This window comes from Notothenia rossii (assembly GCF_949606895.1).
Source record: "Notothenia rossii genome assembly, chromosome: 7".
NCBI classification, from domain to species: domain Eukaryota; kingdom Metazoa; phylum Chordata; class Actinopteri; order Perciformes; family Nototheniidae; genus Notothenia; species Notothenia rossii.
Window position 1 is genome coordinate 4,944,490 of NC_136905.1, and position 20,229 is coordinate 4,964,718.

At 39.9% G+C, this 20,229-nt stretch overlaps 2 protein-coding genes across 3 annotated transcripts in view; both read right to left on the bottom strand.

Annotated features, from left to right (window-relative positions):
* The window catches only part of LOC307012801 (uncharacterized protein), a 31,669-nt gene extending 27,125 nt beyond the window's left edge, over positions 1-4,544 (bottom strand). The window contains exons 1-2 of one of the 2 annotated variants that reach the window (XR_013800737.1): positions 3,345-4,544; positions 2,225-2,323 (exon numbers count right to left, since the gene is read on the bottom strand). Coding sequence is in view for 1 of the 2 variants with exons in the window: in XM_079639979.1 (XP_079496105.1) it covers positions 3,345-3,435 (91 nt within the window). In the remaining variant the exon portion in view is untranslated. Of the gene's footprint in view, positions 1-2,224; positions 2,324-3,344 lie in introns of those variants that run through there. The other variant, XM_079639979.1, reaches the window with a different exon arrangement.
* A 3,108-nt stretch (positions 4,545-7,652) lies between these two features.
* Positions 7,653-18,129, bottom strand: LOC307012795 (uncharacterized protein). The gene is made up of 2 exons (XM_079639964.1): positions 17,630-18,129; positions 7,653-11,055 (listed from the first exon to the last, which is right to left on the bottom strand). Exons 1-2 carry the CDS (start codon positions 17,922-17,924, stop codon positions 9,941-9,943), a joined length of 1,410 nt encoding a protein of 469 aa, XP_079496090.1. The 5' UTR covers positions 17,925-18,129; the 3' UTR covers positions 7,653-9,940.
* Positions 18,130-20,229: the final 2,100 nt, after the last annotated feature.

Consider the following 20,229-nt stretch of genomic DNA (forward strand, 5'->3'; position numbering starts at 1 on the left):
GACAGTTTTACGACAAACTGTGACTTTTTTTACATGGAAATGATTGATTAAGATTGACAAACATCATATGTGTAATTCATGGCACGATTCAAACGGGATCGAAAGATACGTTTTCTCTCCATTGACTTCATTACATAATTTTTCCGAAATAAGGTCCCATGGGTCGGAAGTAGATGGGCGGCACTTCGCGCCCATCTACTTCCGACCCATGGGACCCCGGAAGCAGAAAATTATACATTGAAGTCAATGGAGAGAGAAAAGTCATCTTTCGATCCCGTTTGAATTGTGCCACGAATTACACATATGATGTTTGTCAAATTAAAAGAACATTTTGCAAGTCAAAAAATAAAAATGTGTCGTAAAACTGAAAGTTAAAACATTTTTTTGTGTGAAACCGCTCAGTGAACTACAGGTCTCTGGTCTCGCACAATACGCGTCACCATCAAAAAGATGGCCGTCACGTTAGCAAATTTCACCTGTTTCTTTCAGAATGAGGCGAAAAAGTATAAAACGAGGTGAAAATCACTACAAGTCTGGGCATGTTGAGAGCTGTACACAAATGGGGAGTTAGTGGGTTCTGTAAGAGCCAGCATGCGGGACCGGCTTTACAAGGTTTCAGTGAATAATATGAGTGCAATCTTTAATGTTAATGTCAGCTAGCTAACATTAGCTAACAAGGTACACTAACGTGTTTTGTTTTAGCAACTAGTTTTCTCCTTAAGAACTTCGTGGTCTCTGTGTATGCTGTGGATAACATTAGTGTTCACAAGAACAAGATACACTCCCGTGTTTTGTTTTAGTTGCTCTTCAGATTGAAGCGGCCAGTTTTTTATCGACTATACTGTATGTGTGATCTCCTTTTTACATCTCGTTGTGTCATTTGAGTTTATTTGCTGTGTGCAGATTCAAGGATTTTGGTTATCTTGTCAATTTGTTTGGTTATCTAGGCACAGCTGTGTGTGACTGCCTCTGGTACACTGGTATGTGTATTCCTAATGTAGAGAGCATTGATTAATTAATAAACTACACACTGACTCTAGATCCTGACCAAATCCTTTTTTTTTGTTGATCAAATGTTTTTCGAAAATGTATTGTATATTATATAACAGCTGCACATCACAGACCGGAGTCTCTGCTACTGTGGAACACGAAGGAGGCGATCATCATCCCCATCCCCAAAGACCCTGCATGGCATGGAAATCTCCTCCTCCTGGAATAATTCTACACCCAGCATATGCTCCCTGTGTTAGCCAGTAGAGAGGAGGACATTTAAATAAACATACTCTTAACACCCTCGGACTCTGCGTTGTGTTTTGTATGTGTGATGGGGTGTTATGCAGAGGGGAGGAAAACAGGACACAGCAGATTGGGATTGTGGTGGAGAGGCTGAGTAGTTATTTAATTGTTGCATGTAATTATTATTATACTGCGTGCTTCTTAGTTATTCCATCTTTTGCTGTAACATGGATCTGTATGTAACTCTATATTTACTTGTTATCTACCACACTTCCTTTTACATCATACACCATCATTATACATGATGGTGTATATAGGATATATATATATATATATATATATATATATATATTTGTATACATATCTGTAAATTGTATAATTTTATTTTTCGTATTTGGGATTGTTGGAAACGTCTTTTTGATCTCTCTGTCTATAAACACAAACTGAGTAAGATTGACAATAAAGTTGACTTTGAATTTGAAATATATATATATTCTTTATGAAAATAGTTGACTGTTGTCAAATGAATCCAAATGAAACGTTGGACTGAACTACAACTACGCCTTTAAATCTCTACGGACTGTTTTTCAGTGGGTTAGTGGAGTTAGTAGTTTTCAGTTCCCTGGACTGATTAACAGCTAAGCTGCCTTTCTCTTTTGTCCACTCAAATACACTTGGCCCTTTCTCTTTTCCATGTGGAAAATGGCAGCTGCATATTCTGCTTTTCTCATCTGGCTCCCTGTCTGCTCATCTACAATGAGACAATTATATAATTAATTACTAATAATCATTTAAACCTGTTATTACCAATATTTCACAAATTCTTCATGTAAACTTAAGAGCACAGCTGTATGTTGAGTGTCAACTTTGCTTGGTTCATCTTACTGGGGGGGGGGGCAGCTACATGGATGTCGGTGCAGTCCACAATCATTTTGCAGTTGAAGGCAGAATGAATTTATTATTGACTCAGAATGAAGCACAACTTAATTTCATACAATACATTGACTTTATTTGTAATTGTGTAAAAAAATATGAATATTGATTAGCAAGCAGGACCTGCAGGAACAAAGAATGGTGATGGATGGAGCTGGGGAGAGAGAAGAATAAAGAAAACAGATCAACTTTATTATCGGATATTAAAAATTCAATTTCAAAACAAGTTGCCGCTCCTACAGTTTTCTAGTATGTAAAGATGATTTCACATGACCAATGCAAAATGTCACACTCAATACATGTGTGTCTCTGGGGGGTGCATTGTGCCTTTGATGTATATAATACAAATGACAAGGCTAAGTAATGTAACGTAATGCTAACTAACGTGCTCGCAACTAGCTAGGTAGCTAACTTGACTATGTTCCATGCAAAACATGTATATGCCTCTTTGGCTGTGATGTTAAATCATGTGACTGTGATGTAGTTCCTTTAAAGCCTAACGCTAGCTTTTCACTGGTGTGAAAGAACAGGTATTGGATGTTCACAACTCAAAAATGTTTTATAAATACTATAGGTGTAATCGTTATTAGACATTTTAATGAGGAAATGTTACATATTATATATTTTAAGAGGTCTCTGTTTAAAGTGATTGTTGGTTATATAACAAGAGTATTTTCCCTGTTTATCTTCCAGGTCCATGAGGGAATATTGTTAACCATCAGGCAGTGCATGCAGCCGCGTAATCCTGCATTTGGTTCGTTTCCTTCAGTTTCTGTCCCTCAAATCTTTGGAAACATTCAGAAAAACGGCTACGGAGAACACGAAGAACAGTTTTAAATGATGACTTTTTTACTTTAATCAGCCCGACTGAATTAATCACACGTGACTATTTTTCACTCATGTTCCCGGTCATACCTTACACTCTGTTATTGCGTAACTTTTATTCATAAAAATAGTCTAAATAAACTGCAGTGAGTAACATTTCCATGAAGATATTCAGAAAATCAATACCAAGAAGCACATGATGAGGTTTTTCAGTGTCTGACAGGCTGTTGTAGAGAAAGTGCTGCAATAGCACTGAATGTTATTATTGTTATTCTGACATGTTTTTAATGTATCTAGTTTTACAGAGATAATACATAATGTTTGATATCCTGATGGTAAACCCTTCTTACCCATGTTCGTTTCTTTGATCGGTTGAAACACAGGTTCTTCCTCTCTCTGCATCCTCCTACCACAGGATAAAAAGTTGTAATTGATAGTCATGACCACGTTGGATAGACCGGATGTTATTCTGGAGCTGAGATTTATTCATAAATAAATATCTTTGATACTCGGTTCAATTCTTGCATTGTATTCTTTAAATGTAATTTATTATTATAATGTGTTGTCGACTAAAATGTATTATTCTGTATTTACCTTCCACCCTCTAGCCATTTTGTCAAATGTATTTATATAAGGAGGCGTGTGGTGCAGTGGACTACTGCGTTGGTGTTTGGATCAGGGGGTCACAGGTTCAAATCCCACTACAGTCAGTATGTCGTTGTGTTCCTGTGCTTCACCCCAAATTCCTCCTTAGGCGATTGTCCACAGTATCAAGTATGAAAGTCCCTTTGGATAAAAGCGTCTAACAAGTAACCTGTAATGTAATATCAAAAATTCTTGTTTTATTTTATTCCCTTATTAATCATTTATTTTATTTTATTTTTTTAGTTTTACATATTATGTCATTTTCAAACCCTCCATGCGTGAGCACATAATTGACTTACATTTTACCAGTAGACTCTCTCCATTCATCACCTAAATATATATATATATCACAAAAAATGGTTGCACAGGGAAACTCCAGTGCTGATAATACATTTAACGATGTAATATAATATTATAATGCATTGTAGACTAAAATGTGCTATTCTGTTTTGTTAAAAGAAACTGTAAAACTAAAATGATTTTATGATAAATTGGTATCAATCCCATCTGAGGTCCAACTTTTGCAATAAGGAGGGCTCGTCCGGGATTTGAACCCGGGACCTCTCGCAGCCTAAGCGAGAATCATACCCCTAGACCAACGAACCATGAAAACATACGACAGCCATCAAATTATATCTCAACTTTACATGCCACGTTGAATAACTTCTGCTGCTCCCCTTTAACCTTCAAAGGTAAATTTGCTGGTGGTTCAGCGCCCTCTAGAGGCGCTTTGTTGACCTGCAGACACAACCTGACACAACCTGATAAAACCCTGCAGAAGTGACCTCTATTAAATCATCTTTATCTCACCAGGGCTGCAGGAATGTTATGGAGGAAAGAAATTGACACAGATACAAATATATAAATAAATGAATACATATATATATATATTAAATTCAGGAATAAATAGAAAATGCCCAAATAATAAATAAAATGAATACTTAAATAAATACATAAAGGAAGTGAAACTCACATTTTAAATATATTAAATAAATATGTATTCTTACTTTTAATTATCATCTTGATTTTTGTATTTATAATTAATGTAATGATTACCATTTATTTAATATTTTCCTTTCACCATTTTCAATTATACTCCACCCCCCCTCCAGCCCCCCATGGTAAACACATTTTACATCTTTTACAAAGAAAAATACATTACATTGAACCATATAACCTTTAGACTTTCTCTTTTCCTCATAATATCAAAAAAATAATTTAGCACAAGGAAACTCCTGAGGTGAAAATGATATTAACAACATGAAATGCATCGGATGACAATCTAGAGCTGCCATTTGATTTAGAAATAATTATTTTAGATACTTGGCTAAGTAGTCATAAAATTCAATCTAATGTGACTTTTGCAAATGAGCAATTCTGTATTAATAATATTCCAACGTCCGAAGAGAGAACCAAGATCTAAGATATGATTAAATGGATATCAGCAAGTATGAGTTACCCATATATATATACATATTTATGTAGCATTGTTAAGATTTTCATTGCCATATCTACACTGTAGCTATAAGATAATAACGCCTCATGAACCCTCGAGTATCTAAACCAGGAGTGTCCAAACTATGGCCCGGGGGCCATTTTGAATCGGCCCTCAGCAAATTCAAAAAGTATAATGCAGTACGGCACACAGATGAAACTTGTGCTTGTCTTGTATTGTACTTCTTAACCCTTATGTTGTGTTCGGGTCTCCCTTGACCCGTTTCAAGTTAAAATTATATAATAACTACGCTCTAGTTTTTTTGATCGGAAAAAGGCTTCATGATATCCTCCACAACAGCTATATAAACAAAACTGATTTTGACAATTCTAGCCAAGTCTGAAGGTCTCTAAAAAATGTGGTGTTCGGTTCGGGAAGACCCAGCAGAATTGTTTTGGGTGACTCGAGGTCAAATTTGGCCCAATCAAGATTCATCTTTGACTTTAGATAAAGCCCAGCCCCTCCCCCTTCACTATACACAGCAAATTATGTAGTGTGAAATAGTGTTAATGTTTCAGTGTCAATTATTTCGAGTTGATAAGTGTTGATTTGGGTGCTCTTTTAACACTTGCAGTGCTGACAAAGCTCTAAGGCCGGTGTTATTTAAAGGACTTGATTGCATGCACTCTAGTTGGAGTTAATTACACTTCCGGTTTTAGTGCGCCTTTTTTCTTTATCTCATGGCGGAGAACAACCTGTGTCTGGAAGGGGAGCCTACATTATTTTAAAAAGGTAAAGACCACGTATATTCAATCATTTGTGCTTATAATTTTTGAATTAAAAGTATGTGTAAACGTCACGTAGGGTGTGACTCAAAAGTGTCAAGGCTGGTATGACTCTCACTACTATTTAGGGTTGCAAAGGGGTGGAAAGTTTCCGGTAAATTTCCGGAAAGTTTCCATGGGAAGTTAAGCTGGGGAATTTTGGAAATATTCGATGCAAAATTAAACAAAAAAACATGACATTTCAACAGATTTTTTTTTGTAAGTAGAACAGAACAAGTTTTAATTATTTTATTGAACAATTATTTTTTTCATTGAAGAACGAAAACAGGAATGTTGAGTTAAATATTACTCATCCCCCCCAACCCCACTCATTAAAAAATGAACAAAAATGCACCCCCCATCCAAAAATCCCCACAAAGTCCCATTCAAAATGTTAAATGAAAAGAGCCCCTCTCCCTCCAGTCCCATTAAACATGCAAATCTTCCTTCAAGTAATCCTCTGCATTTTGGCTAAACCCTTTCAGTCAACGGGCTCTTCCTGGGCCTCATCAACATCCAACTCTGAGTTTTCCTCTTCAGTGTCTCTGTCCAGCCTTGTTGAGGATGGCTCTGTGTCCGGCACAGAGAGCCTTAAGCAATGTGCTATGGCATGGATATTCAAGTGTACTTGAATGGCATCTGTTTGTTTTAGTCAAGATCATGATAAAATATACGTTCCCCAACTATATTTAAGTTCCCTGAAGAGCCAAGCTTCAATTTAGAAAATTCCCAGTTTATTCCCATAAATTCCAGTTTATTCCCGTTTATTCCCATTAATTCCCGTGGAAAGTTTCCGTCTTAGAAAATTCCCGGAATTTTGCAACCCTACTAGTATTACATTGCGCAAAGTCATGTGTAATTTCCATGCAGCCATGACCATAAGCTGGAAATCAGGTGGAGATGAGTTGCAGCTGTGTTAGCCAAAACGTTCCAAAAACGCCAATGAGTTCAATCAGCGCGAGTGACTAAGGTAAAGATAGATAGCTACTGATGTTGGAAAGGTTATTATCATTTTCAATAATATTCGTTTTACGTTGTCTTCTCTGGTTCTTACCACTCATGGTCTAGCTGCTAGTTAGCTCTATGCTAATGCTAGCTTTATGCTAACGTTATGCTAAAGTAGCATATAATGGAAATACTCGAGTAAAGGACCAGCTATCCAGGCCAGACTCTAAAGACTTTCGATGGGGTAAATGCTGCTGCTGGAGTACTGACTGGAAGTATTGCTGATATCATGTCTAATATCCTCTTAAAATACTCTGTCCAACAATATCAGTCTCAGGAAGAAAGGTTTTTTAACGCTTATTAAAAGAAAAACATGCATTCTTGTACTCAGGGGACATTGACAGACGATTACTGGAAAAGTACACAGTAAGTAATTCATAGTACTTGTGGGGGTAGTTTCACTAGTACTGAGTCCAACAGGATCAATCTCATAAAGAACTAATGGCAACAAAAAACAATTCCCTCATCAAACTTAGCAGCAGTGGCTTGATTTTGTTCTCAGCAGGGGACTTTGACAGAGGATTGCTCAATGAATACACAGTAAAAGTACTTCAATGTATTGTTAGTAGTAGGCTAATACAAAGTCAAACAGTATCAAGAACTAATGTTCAAATTGTATTTTTTATCACTCATCAAAGACAGCAGAAAACATGCATTATGTACTATGGAGGGGACTCTGACAGAGGATTACTCACAAAGTACACAGTAAAATTACTTCATTTAATTTATGGTAGCAGTCAAACTAGTACAGAGTCCAACAGTGTCAGTTTTATTAAGAACTTGTGGTAAAAAATATGTGTATCACTCATTGAATATAGCAGGGGAAAAAATGAAGAGCAGCTGATTTGAAAAAACAAACTCGAGAGACGGCTGAGTTGACCGCAGTGCAGAATCGCTGTATAGTTTAAATCTCCTAACAATGTTGTCCATTTTAGACATAGGCCTATTATAGTGTAGCGACCCTGTATAGGGTGCTGAGTGTGTCACTCAAGCATCCCCTGTCTCTCTGCCAATCACAGAGCTGCACAGTGATGCTGGTCGAGGTGCGGGCCTGTGGTTGTGGGAGCAGAGGGGGGAGGGCGGGGAGTTGTGACGTTGACTCTGCTATATATAGGGGTGTGAGTTGGGGTGTAGAGTGTGTGTGAAGATGAACCTGTAACCTGTAACCGGTGTGAACAAAGGAGTTATTAAACCCCCAATAACTTGAAGCTTGTTTCCGTCTCCCTGTGTCGAAAGTTACAATATTTACAGCCCTTAATAACATTCATTTTCTGGGCTCAATATATGCCTTGGCCGTTTTCGTTGTGATCGCTAAATTCACCTTGTTTCCCCTTGTTTCTAATATCACCGTTCCAAGCAAAGGAGGGCTTTTGTTTTTAAATTACTTCGGCGAGTTTCGACCCGCCCTCCGCTCCAATGACCATTAGACCATTTAGTAAGGTACAAAAACAAAAAGACGCTCTTCCGCTTACTGGTGTAATAAAGAAAAACAAATGGACCGTAGGTACACAGATTAGGGCGACACCATCTAGTCACAACTTTAAATATTTTACCATGTTTATGTGCAAATGAAGAATTCTCACTGGTTCAGAACCTTTTTCCTTAAGTGAGTCTCTTTTCTTTTCTGACTCTATGACATAACAATTCGAGTGCAGAATCTATTACACTTCACTATGAATCCAGAACAATACAACTGCAGGAGTATGGATAAAGCGAGATGTGTGCATTCATTTTGAGCAGATTTGGGCAGAATCCAGCAGAGTGGACCGTGCTGTTCATCCTAATCTATATTTAAGATAAAGCTGTGAAACAATCTCAATAATTGGCAGCAAAAATGTAAGGTTTTTTTAATTGACATAAAAGGATACATATTGAGATAGGAAGTTCTAATATCTTAAGAGAAGAGTTTGAATATTAAAAAAATACAAACTCTTTTGGCTTCTTCCTGTCTTTCTACTCGGTCTTTCTTGGCTTTGTACTGGCTATCTTCTAGCTCTATTCAGGTTTTTGGAGTTTTCTTCTAGCTCTGTCCCTGATCAATATCAGAACCTGAAGGCTCTATACGGACTATCTTCTGGTTCTTTTCGGGATCCATCCACTATCTCTTGTCTCTGTCCAGTGAATTACACTTTTGTTACTGGAGCAGGTAAAGCAACAGATACTTTCAGCATTATCGGAGCACAAAGTGGAAGCTTGGATGAAACACAGCAGACTTCTAAACAATGAACACCCCCAACTTGGAAGAAATAAAGTTGGGTTTTATGCGTTCTAGTATTGCAATGCAAACCCATGATGTAATGACAGTAATTAAGAATAATTTAGTCATTGAATGCTCATTTCAGTAGATTTAATCAAACAAAACATAAACGTATTGAACATGGCCTCAAGACTGTAACCTCTTCACATTCTGTTGAAATGGTCAATTACTAGCCATATCTTACACATTGCTGTTTTGAATCATTAATATGTGGATGACAGTTGAACTGGATGATGTAACATGTATGCCATCTGCTGGAAAGAAGACGTATCGCACTGTTGGCGTTGTTTAGACAACAAAAACGTAATGAAGCTCTCATTTCATAAACAATCTTTGAGTACAGACACCGTCCTGCAGAGAGCACACTACCCAACAGCACGTCTTTGGTCTAGAATCACTTTACAAAACATTTGCATTAAGACACTAAGACTAGCTGGTCCCTTGTAAAGGTGAGTCCACCTTAAATGAGCAGTCGGTGATCAGCAGGTGAAAGGCAGGACACGGGAACTTGGTCCTGAGGAGATGTAACGATTATCAAACAAGAAATAGTCGAGTCAAGGGGTCAAAGAAAAAGAAGATTTGTGATTATTAGCGAATCGGTTGCAGGTGGGTGAAATCAGGTTTAGGGAGTAACGTATTACATGAAACGGCATAAGGTCATCAGGATACAAAATAGACAAATGTATTCCCTTACAGTTACAGAAGCAGCTGACGACCAACACACTTATGTCTTTTGAAACGATTGTGCCATTTAAATCCTTTGTCACAAACATTGCAGCTCTATTTTTCCTTTCCTGTGTGGACTCTCATGTGTGCCTTTAAACTATCACTCCGTGAGAAAGCTTTCTTACAAACTGAGCAGCTGTGTGCTTTCTCTCCTGTGTGGATTCTCATGTGTCGTTTTACATCTCTTTTCAATGTAAAATATTTCTTACAGACTGAGCAGCTGTGTGCTTCTTCTCCTGTGTGGACTCTCATGTGTTTCTTTAAATGTACACTCTGTGAAAAAGCTTTCTTACAGACTGAGCAGCTGAATGGTTTCTCTCCTGTGTGGATTCTCATGTGTCGTTTTACATCTATTCTCGTTGTAAAATATTTCTTACAGACTGAGCAGCTGAATGGTTTCTCTCCTGTGTGGATTCTCGTGTGTGTCTTTAAATGTGCACTCCGTGAAAAAGCTTTCTTACAGACTGAGCAGCTGAATGGTTTCTCTCCTGTGTGGATTCTCGTGTGTCTCTTTAAATGTCCACTCTGTGAAAAAGCTCTCTTACAGACTGAGCAGCTGTGTGGTTTCTCTCCAGCGTGGATTCTCTTGTGTGCCTTTAAATTCCCACTCAGTGAAAAAGCTTTCTTACAGACTGAGCGGCTGAATGGTTTATTTTCAGCACTACGTCGTGGATCACTGACAGATTCATGTCTATTTTTCAGTGAGTTTGAGCCTGATGCGGGTTCTCTGGTCTCCTTCCAATCAGCACTGTCTTCAGTGTCAGGTTCAGAAGAGTCTTCAGTGTCAGGTTCAGAAGAGTCTCCAGTGTCGTCCTCAGTCTTTGGTTGCAAACTGCTTTCTGGATCTGAGTTCCTGGCTGGTTCTGGTCCTCGACAGTCATCTCCATCAGCTTCTGTTTCAATGTGTTCAGTTTGTCTTTGATGAGGCTGTGAGGACTGAGGTTTCTCTTTATCATCTTCACTCTTCACAGGGTCAGGAGTGAAAGTGGACTTGGTGATCTCAGCCTCCTCCAGCTCCAGAAGCTGCTCTCCCTCCTGACTGATCCTGAGTTCCTCCTGTTCCTGCTTCATGTGTGGGGGGGGCACTGGGTCCTCCGGGTCCAGACTGGTGCTCCACTCCTGCTGGTCAGGGAGAAACTCTTCTTTAACCACCACCAGCAGCTGGACATCTGCAGGAAACAGGAAACACACAGTCAGAACAAACTGTTAAGTGTTAGCATTTAAAAATCGAATTACAATGGGAGACGTTTTGCAGCCCTAATTAATGCCTTTGTTTTTATATTGACATTATCTTTCTTAGCCACACCTATTGTTTATTTGTGTTGGCTCAATTCACCTTATGTAGCCCCACCCCTTTCCACTTCCAGTTAAAAATGAAAAGGTTTTTTTCTTCTGGCGTAGCACTAGCTGCAATGTAAACAATGAATTGTATTTGGGATCGTTCACAGATACGCTATGCCTACAGTAGAGAATTACAATACTCTGTTACAAATTAAAATCCTTCATTCAAACTTCATTTAAGTAAAAGTATGCAAGTATTAACAGAACATTTGACGGCACCTTAAATGTAAAAGTAATGATGGTGCAGTAAAATGTTCCCTGTCGGTGTTTAATGTATGATGTTTCTTGATTATTTTGTATGTTGCATTTTACAGCTGTACATGTTCAAAGTTGCGCTTGTATAAATGATTATAGACGAGGGAACCTGCCAAATATTAAAATGTGTGTTTTATATACAGTACCAGTCAAAGTTTGGACACACCTTCTCATTTAATGTTTTTTGTTTAATTTAATGTGTTTCTACTTTGTAGATTAATACTGAAGACATCAAAACGATGAAAGAACACATATGGAAATATCTAGTTCACAAAAAAGTGTTAAAAAATTAAGAATATGATTTTTATTTTTATATTCTTCAAAGTAGCTCTCTTTTGCCTTGATGACAGCTTGACCCTCTTGGCTTCTCTCAGTCAGCTTCATGAGGTCGACACATGGAATGCTTTTCAATTAACATGTGTGCCTTGTCAAGAGCCAATGTGTGGAATGACTTGCCTTCTTAATAGGGATGGGTACCGGGCCCCGGGCTGAATTTTTAAAGACTGTGGTACCGCTAAGCTCCGACGTTATCGGTATTTTTATCGGTACTGGAGACATGTACAAAATATGTATATTATTGCTGCATAAATATTATATTGCTGTTTTAGTTTCGCCAACTCAGTTTCTAACACGCAGAAAGACAAAAAAATGCATCTTTTTGATCTCCCTGTCTGTGTGTGCGAGGGGGCGGGGAAGTTTACACACACGCGGCTGCTACATTCAGCAACACACACACGGCGGAGATGGCGGAGAGAACTAAGCGCTCCAAGGTTTGGTTATATTTTACCCGTCTCGATGTGGACAATGCTCGTTGCCAAAAGTGCAACAAACCTTTCGCATGTAAGGGCAGTAACACGAGCAATCTGTCCAAACTGTGTGTGTTAAACTGCCGCATAGCCAAGACCGGAAGCTGCGATAACTCTGGTGGCTACCGTTAGCAGCTAACTTTTGCCCTCCGATTTTTACATACAAATGGAATTATGGATTATAAATGAAAAACATATTACACAGACACATTATTAACCTATGGATTAACCGATTCAGCCGCGTTTTTTCTCGTTTTAATGCCATTGAACACGTCCTTTGATCAGATTGACAGCTACGGTGAGACGATCTCCCTAAAAGCTCCGCAAAGGTACGTGTTGTGATGTCTGTGTTTGCTTCCCCTGTCGCGAGTTTGGATCACTCAGTGATGATACTATATACCTAAATAATCTGTGGAACCTCAGCTTTAATCGGGTATATCTTGTATGTGCTGTGTGCAGCTACGATAAGTAATATGGGTACTTTTATCTTGAGTTCTGTGCCAAAGTCCGTTAAAAGGGGTCGTTAAGGGGTCATTTAGATGCTTCTTATGAGACTTGTGTTTTGGTAAAAATGGTTTGTATCGTCAGTTAGCTGAGATTATTTCCGTTAATCTGGTATAACACATTAATAGGTTCTTAAATATTAAGATGCCCTGAGAATCAGACGCAGTGTCATGAAAAAAAATAAGTAAAGCGGGGACCTTGGGGCTTGCTTAACAGGTTAAAACATTGTTGTTTCTTTTGATGTGAAATATTATGTATTTAAATTAAATAAAAAGAAATGCTCATTTTATTCACAAGTTGTTTAATTAATGTACCTCTTTTTTTTTTTTTTAAAGAACCGATAAGAATACCGTTAAAAGACCGGACCGATAAGCGGTATCGATAAAAGTAGTAGTAACGTTAAAACCTTAACGATACCCATCCCTACTTCTTAATGTGTTTGAGACCATCAGTTGTGTTGTGCAGAGGTAGAGTTAGTGCACAGTGGAAAGCCCTATTTGACTACTGTTTTAATCCATATTATAGCAAGAACGACTCAACCCAGTAAAGAGAAACGACCGTCCATCATCACTTTAAGAAATGAAGGTCAGTCGATCCGGAAAATGTCAAGAACTTTGAATGTATCCTCAAGTGCAGTCGCAAAAACCATCGAATGCTATGATGAGACTGGCTCTCATGAGGACCCCCCCGGGAAAGGAAGAGCAAGAGTTACCTCGGCTGCAGAGGATAAATACATCAGAGTTACCAGCCTCAGAAACCACAAATTAAAAGCACCTCAGATTAGAGCCCACATAGATGATCACAGAGCTCAAGGAGCAGACAATCTTAAAGGTCCCATGATATGACCATTTCTACTGATCATAATTCCATTGTTGAGGTCAGAATAGATTTACATTGTTCAATGTTCCAAAACCACATTGGTTTCTCATACAGCATCTCTGTATAGTATGTAGTGCTGTGTACCTGGACTCACATTCAGGTTCAGGTCCGGACTTATAAGTCCGGACTTGTGTCAAGTTGTGTGAGTAATGTTAGAAATTAAAATCAATGTTTTAATGGGGAAATGTAGTTTAAACATGCCGTCAGTTTTAATGCTCTTTTATACTGAAAAACCAGAAATTCTTGTGTACAAGCAGTTAAGCTTTTATTCTGAAAATCCTTCATCTACGGTTAGCATTTAGCATGTGGCTAATATACGATTTCCTAAAGAGGTGAATTTAGTAGCAAAATGATATGGAGTGGTGCAAACCGAAGCCTACTGATTTAACACTACAACTATAGATGTCGAGATACTACCATGCTGAATATTAAATGAAGGTACAGTTTATTTGAATACATTATTGTTTACAGACGAGAGGAGCATGTGACAACATCCGGAATGACCGGAAACCAAACGAGCCGAGAAGTATTTTTTAGAGTATTGATTACAGCGTTTAGAATGTGTTAAATGAAAAGTGATGAAAGAGAATATGAGGAGAAACGGCGTGTTAAGCATATATTGAATGTGAAAAGAACCAATCCTCTGTTTAAATGCAATAACGGACATTGGAGACGAGGCGAGCCGGCTGGCGGGGAGGAGCCAGCAGAGGATATATAACAGCACCGGAGGAGAGATCGAGGCTCTTCTCTTCCCTAACGAGGAGCGGATCACAGCTGTTTGTCTGACTGAACAATATCATGCTTGTGACCAACCCACGCCTTTTTTAATTAAAGTACCCAATTGAACTTTCACAGAGACTCCATTTAGTCTCCTTTTAAAGCTTCTTTCCTGGACGAGAGAATAACGAACACAGTTAACAGTAACTAAAGTTAACTTATTTTTAGCTAATTATCAATTGAAAATAAACTCATAATCAACTCAAATTCAAACTCGTCAGGTTTATTGTGCCCCCTTCCAACTTGTGTCTACACCATGTCTTTTCTAGAACTCTACATGTGTTACTAACTACACAACACAACTACATACATAGTGATGTACATACAAGACTCAATATGCAAGAGTACAAGTCTATGTGTTCTTGTTCAAGAACAACAGCATATTGACATTGTCTGGGTGAAGTGTTGCTCTTTCGGCAGACACTATATCACCATACATACAAAGGAGTTAGCTTAGCTACACTACCATATATGGCAACCAGCATCCCACGCTGTCAGCTTCCCTTGACGTCACACAGATCTCGCGAGCAGTTGCGATATTTTGCGAGACTTCGTGAGCTCAGTAATGGCCGCCATATCAGAAGCCAAAACAATGTTTTTCGTCTTTTATCAGCGCAAATTTCTCGATCTATGGAAGGTTTTAGATGGTTTAGAACAAAAAGGAGAATATACGTAAGTACCGGTTCCCGACGTTCCGGTTTTAACCGGACTTGAACTGACATTTTTTACAAGTCCAGTACCGGTTCGGCGTACCGGTACGCAGCACTAATAGTATGTGTATTCACTCTCTATCCTACACGCCTTGTTGCAGCTCCTGCCCCCCCTCCCTATGAGCCCACTGTGCTCTGATTGGTCAGCTCGCCCACTCTGTTTTGATGAGTCCACCACCGTTACAGCGGAACATCAGTGTTTATGTTTTACAATGGCGTTTGTTAGCAACCAGAAAATGACACCAGTAATGACAAACAGATGAGAATGCTGCGTGGGGTCTGGGTGCCATGTTGGCGGGACGTTGCGGGGCTCGCTGCTCCGCCCTTTGAGGCTCGAGGAGCAGACAGTGTGAGCTGGATTACTGATGTCGTTTCCTGATTGCTGCGTGGGGTCTGCGAGACAGTGCGGAGCTCAGCCTGAGCACACACACTCAGCCTGGGCTCTGAGCCTGTTTGTGTACAGAGCTCCGCGCAGCACCGCGGCTGAGACAAGATAAGGTTGAGTGAGTGAGTGAGTGAGTGAGTGAGTGAGTGAGCTCAGCTCCGCGGATTGGTTCATTAGGACTTTGTTACGACAGTATGCCCCGGAAGTCAAAAATGGACAAATTAAAATCTCCAACGAGGCGTTCTGGGGCAGCATAGATGTTATTGTTACATGCTCCCCTCGTTGTTGTCTTTTAAGGTGCACCTGGTCTGCCCCAGGCTCCGCCTCTGCCCAGGTGTTCCTAATTCCACTCAGCCATATTATAAAGGAGAAACTGGAGGAGAAGGAGGTCTCGCCTATCCTTATGCCGGGAGACACTCACCTTTAATTATCTCTCTGCTACTTTTGAGCTGTGGACCATTTATCTGCTGATGTTTTTATGTTTAGCCTGGAGGACCTAGTGGTCCAGTTTTCGCGGCTTTATTTTGTTTCCCAGAGGGTATTTATTTGATTTCTGGTTAAGGGAGGGAAACTCTGGGTCCTACGGCCCGTGGTGTGGCTGGCTCGGGTTTCCTCCTTCTGTTTGTTTCTTTTGGCCAGTCGTCCAGACCTCTTTTCGTTTGCCGGATTGCTTGTGTGAGTAAACAGCTGTACTTCAATAAATGATCGTAAGCAAGTACTGTTTTTGCGTGTATTATTTTATTTTGCGGGTCTCCCCACGAGCCACTACAACGGAGTAGAGGGCGGGTCGTAACAATAGACAAGTTTTTTCTGTGTTAGAGTTTTGCTCTCTACTGGGTGTACTTTGAGGGTTTGTGACTCTGCAGACCTTTTTGCAGAAAAAGCTACATAACACACAAGGGGACGGGTAATAACAGGAAAAGCATGACATGGGACCTTTAACATGCACTGTTCAGAGGAGACAGCGTGAATTAGGCCTTCATGGTCCAATTGCTGCAAATATCCACTACTGAGGATGAACAACAAGAAGAGGAGAATTTTTTGGGCCAAGAAACACAAGGACTGGACATTAGACCAGTGGAAATCTGTACTTTGGTCTGATCGGTCCAAATTAGAGATTTTTGGTTCCAACCTCCGAGTCTTTGTGAGACACACAGAAGGTGAGCGGATGGTTTCTGAATGAGTGGTTCCCACTGTGAAGCATGGAGGATGAGGTGAGATGGTGGTTTAAAAAGAAAAGGTGAATAAAGAAGCACATTAAAACTCAATTATCAAATTATGTCACATTTGACCAACTAGTGCCAACATGTATGGGTAATATTTAAATCAATAAATTAAATGGCATATTATTCAATGTATGTATTTTTATAAATACATTTATTTTGGTAGGTTTGCTCTTCCGTAATACATTTTAATTATCATAATAAAGTACATGTGTTTAATAATACTTACATACTTTTACTTAAATAACATATTAATGCAGTACTTTAACTTGTAAATCAAATCAAAGTTTATTTATAAAGCACATTTTTGTGCTTTATAAATAGATTTTTGGTCGGGCCAAAGTGCTGTACATGTAATAAATACTACAATCACATAAAAACACATTACTACTAATCACAATAAAAGACAATAAATTACAACAGATATATAAAAAAGACAGGGAAAAGTCAGGAGTCGTGCTCCGCTCTGACTAAAAGGCCAGGGAGAAGAAGTGTGTTTTAAGAGTAAATTAAAAAACCCCTAGGGTCTGGGCCGGCCTCACATGGAGGGGCAGAGTGTTCCAGAGCCTAGGGTCAGCTGCTGCGAAGGCTCGGTGCCCTCGGGTTTTGAGCCTGGTCTTGGGCACTATCAGCAGCTCTGGCTGGGGTGTAGCATTGGAGGAGTTCAGCTATATAGGCCAGAGCCAGCCCATTTAGGGCTTTAAAAACAGTAAAGGAGTATTTTCACAGTGTGGTGTTTGTACTTTTACTTCAGGATCTACTACCTGCAGCAAGTGCTGATAAAGGGTCTAAAGTGTTATTAATGTGATAATAAAGTGCTACTGAAGAGTTTAAAGTGTTAATTAAGGGTAAAGGGAACCGACCTGCTCTGTGTATCCGAAGCTGAGGCTGTAAAACAGCGTCCAGAAGTTTCTGGAGTCTCTTGTTCTCCTCTTTGGAAAGAGACAGCTCCTCCTCGTACTCGGCTATCGTTTTTTCAAACAAAGCAAATATCTCTTCAGTAGCAGCAGTGAGTCGCTGCTTCTTCAACGACAGCAGCATTTGGACTTTACTCATGTTTACTAGATCACCTTTTCCTGCAAGCTCTGTTAGAAACACCGTTTCTCTCTCCATCAAACTCAATCTGACTAGCGTTGCTAAGGTGTTTCCAGCTAGCATGCTAAGCTAGCTCCTATAGTCCGAGGTAAACGCTCCAGAAAAAAGACCACACAGTCCATTCAGAGGTTTATCCAAACACACAGGTGATGGATCAGTAGTGCTGGAGCTCACCGGAGCTCACACACACTTTCTCAGGAACACAGAGAGAGAGAACCGTAGCGACGAGACGCTGCGAATAAAATGTGGGACGAACAACTGCTGATATTCTATAACGGAAGACAGATGTATCAGGGGCGTGGCCTTTGCCGAATACAGAGTGGAGCATAGAAAGGATCCGTCTTGTGTAAAACTCGCGAGAGTTTGCAAGTCACGTGGCTGAATGTTTACGTTTGGCAGGTAGCCTTTCAGTTACGATCGTTAACATCAGTGGGCCACAGCAAATGATGGTGAGAAGCTAAACTAAATATAATAACTATCTATTAATTATGTCAATTACAGGGAGTGTGATTGTTGAAATAGGGTTTTAGCGGTCTTGCTGTTCAAAGAAGAAGGATAACACTGTAGGCAAGTCAACGTTGTCACAGTAAAAGTCCCAAGATAGCTCCTGGTGCAATAAAATGTTCCCTTTCAGTGTTTAACTATTATGTCTGATGTTTCTCTATTAATATTGCTGCTGCATTAATGTGTATGTTGCATGTTACTGCTGTAGATGTGTTTCCGAGCCGCTCCGATTACAACGAGAGTTACAACGAGAACGTGACGTCATATTTACACAAGACGGATCCTTTACAGCCATGACCTTTGGGCTCAGAACAGTCTCATAATACACACATGCACACAGAAGGATTCACACTTGTATTTCCGGATTCACACTTGTATTTCCGGATTCACACTTGTGTTTTTCAATGCACACACAAATGTGTTCCGTTTCATATACATGTAAATAAAATCCAAATACAGAAAAAAGTTTTACATATGTATTTTTGATCCTCACATATTTGTTTTCCGTTTAAAACCTCTGAACCTGCAAACACAAACCGCTTTCTGTGCACGGATCGCTGTGCATTCGTGTGTGGGTTTTTTGAGACTCCCCTGACGGTCAGCCGATTCGTACTTGTAATTTCTCTCATCTATAGCCAATCAGATGTCTCCTTCATTCTAAGCCAATCACATGAGCGCGCCCCCACGAGGGTATGATTTCTTGCGTTCATGACACTTCATATGCGCATTTTGCGCAGTCCGGTCAGCTCGCTAAACAGAGGGTGGAGCTTCAGGTGATCATGCAGAGCTCCGTGTCTCTGTCAGACTCAGCAGCTGATCTGATCGCTCTCTCGCGTCCGGTTATACTTCACTCGCGTTTATGTCCATATCGATCAGATCCAGCTCTCCTGTTAATAATGACCGTCACACACAAATGTGTGTGCATTGAAAAACACAAGTGTGGATCCGGAAACACAAGTGTGAATCCTTTTGCGGATCATGAAATACAAGTGTGAATCCTTCTGTGTGCATGTGTGTATTATGAGACCGTTCTGAGTCCACATATCCATGTTGTAGTCAGCCATTGCATTTCAGATTAACCGTGGAGCTCGCTGTGTCTGAGAGCAGGAAGAAGAGGGATCGCTTATCAAACTCTGACTCATTCCAGGAGGAGGAGCAGCGCTGACACTGAATAAATGGCGAGAAGCACCCTAGGGTGACGTCACGTGCCTCATGCAGTGGGAGATATCCCCCCCGGGAACATAAACCCCCAAAGTATCTGAAAGACTATGCCCAGAGAGAAAGTGACGAGGATGACAGTACACTTACCAGCATAGATTACTGCCACACAGTAGTGAGTGGTGTACCTCAGACCTTTAAAGAGGCCATGATATCCCCTGAATCAGGAAAATGGGAGAGAGCGATGGATGAGGAGATGAGGTCCCTGGAGGACAATCATACTTTTACTCTAACAAAATTACCCGAGGGTAGACAGACAGTGGGAGGCAAGTGGGTGTACTCAATCAAGGAGGGTATTGAAGGGCACGACAGGTATAAGGCTACAGTCAGAGGGAAGGAATAGCCTATGGTGAGACATTCTCCCCTACAGCTAATCTGACCAGTGTACGGGTAGTTATGCAGAAGGCAGCCGAAGACGACTTGATTTTACACCAGATGGATGTGAAGACAGCCTACCTGCACGCACCCATTGATAGGGACATATAGATGGAACAACCTGAAGGTTACGAGAAGAAAGGAGAGAAGCTCGTGTGCAAGCTAGAAAAATCAATTTACGGCCTGAAACAGTCTGGGCGAAATTGGAACGAGATGCTTCATACGTGTCTAATTGAAGACCACTTCATACAGAACCCAGTAGACCCCTGTG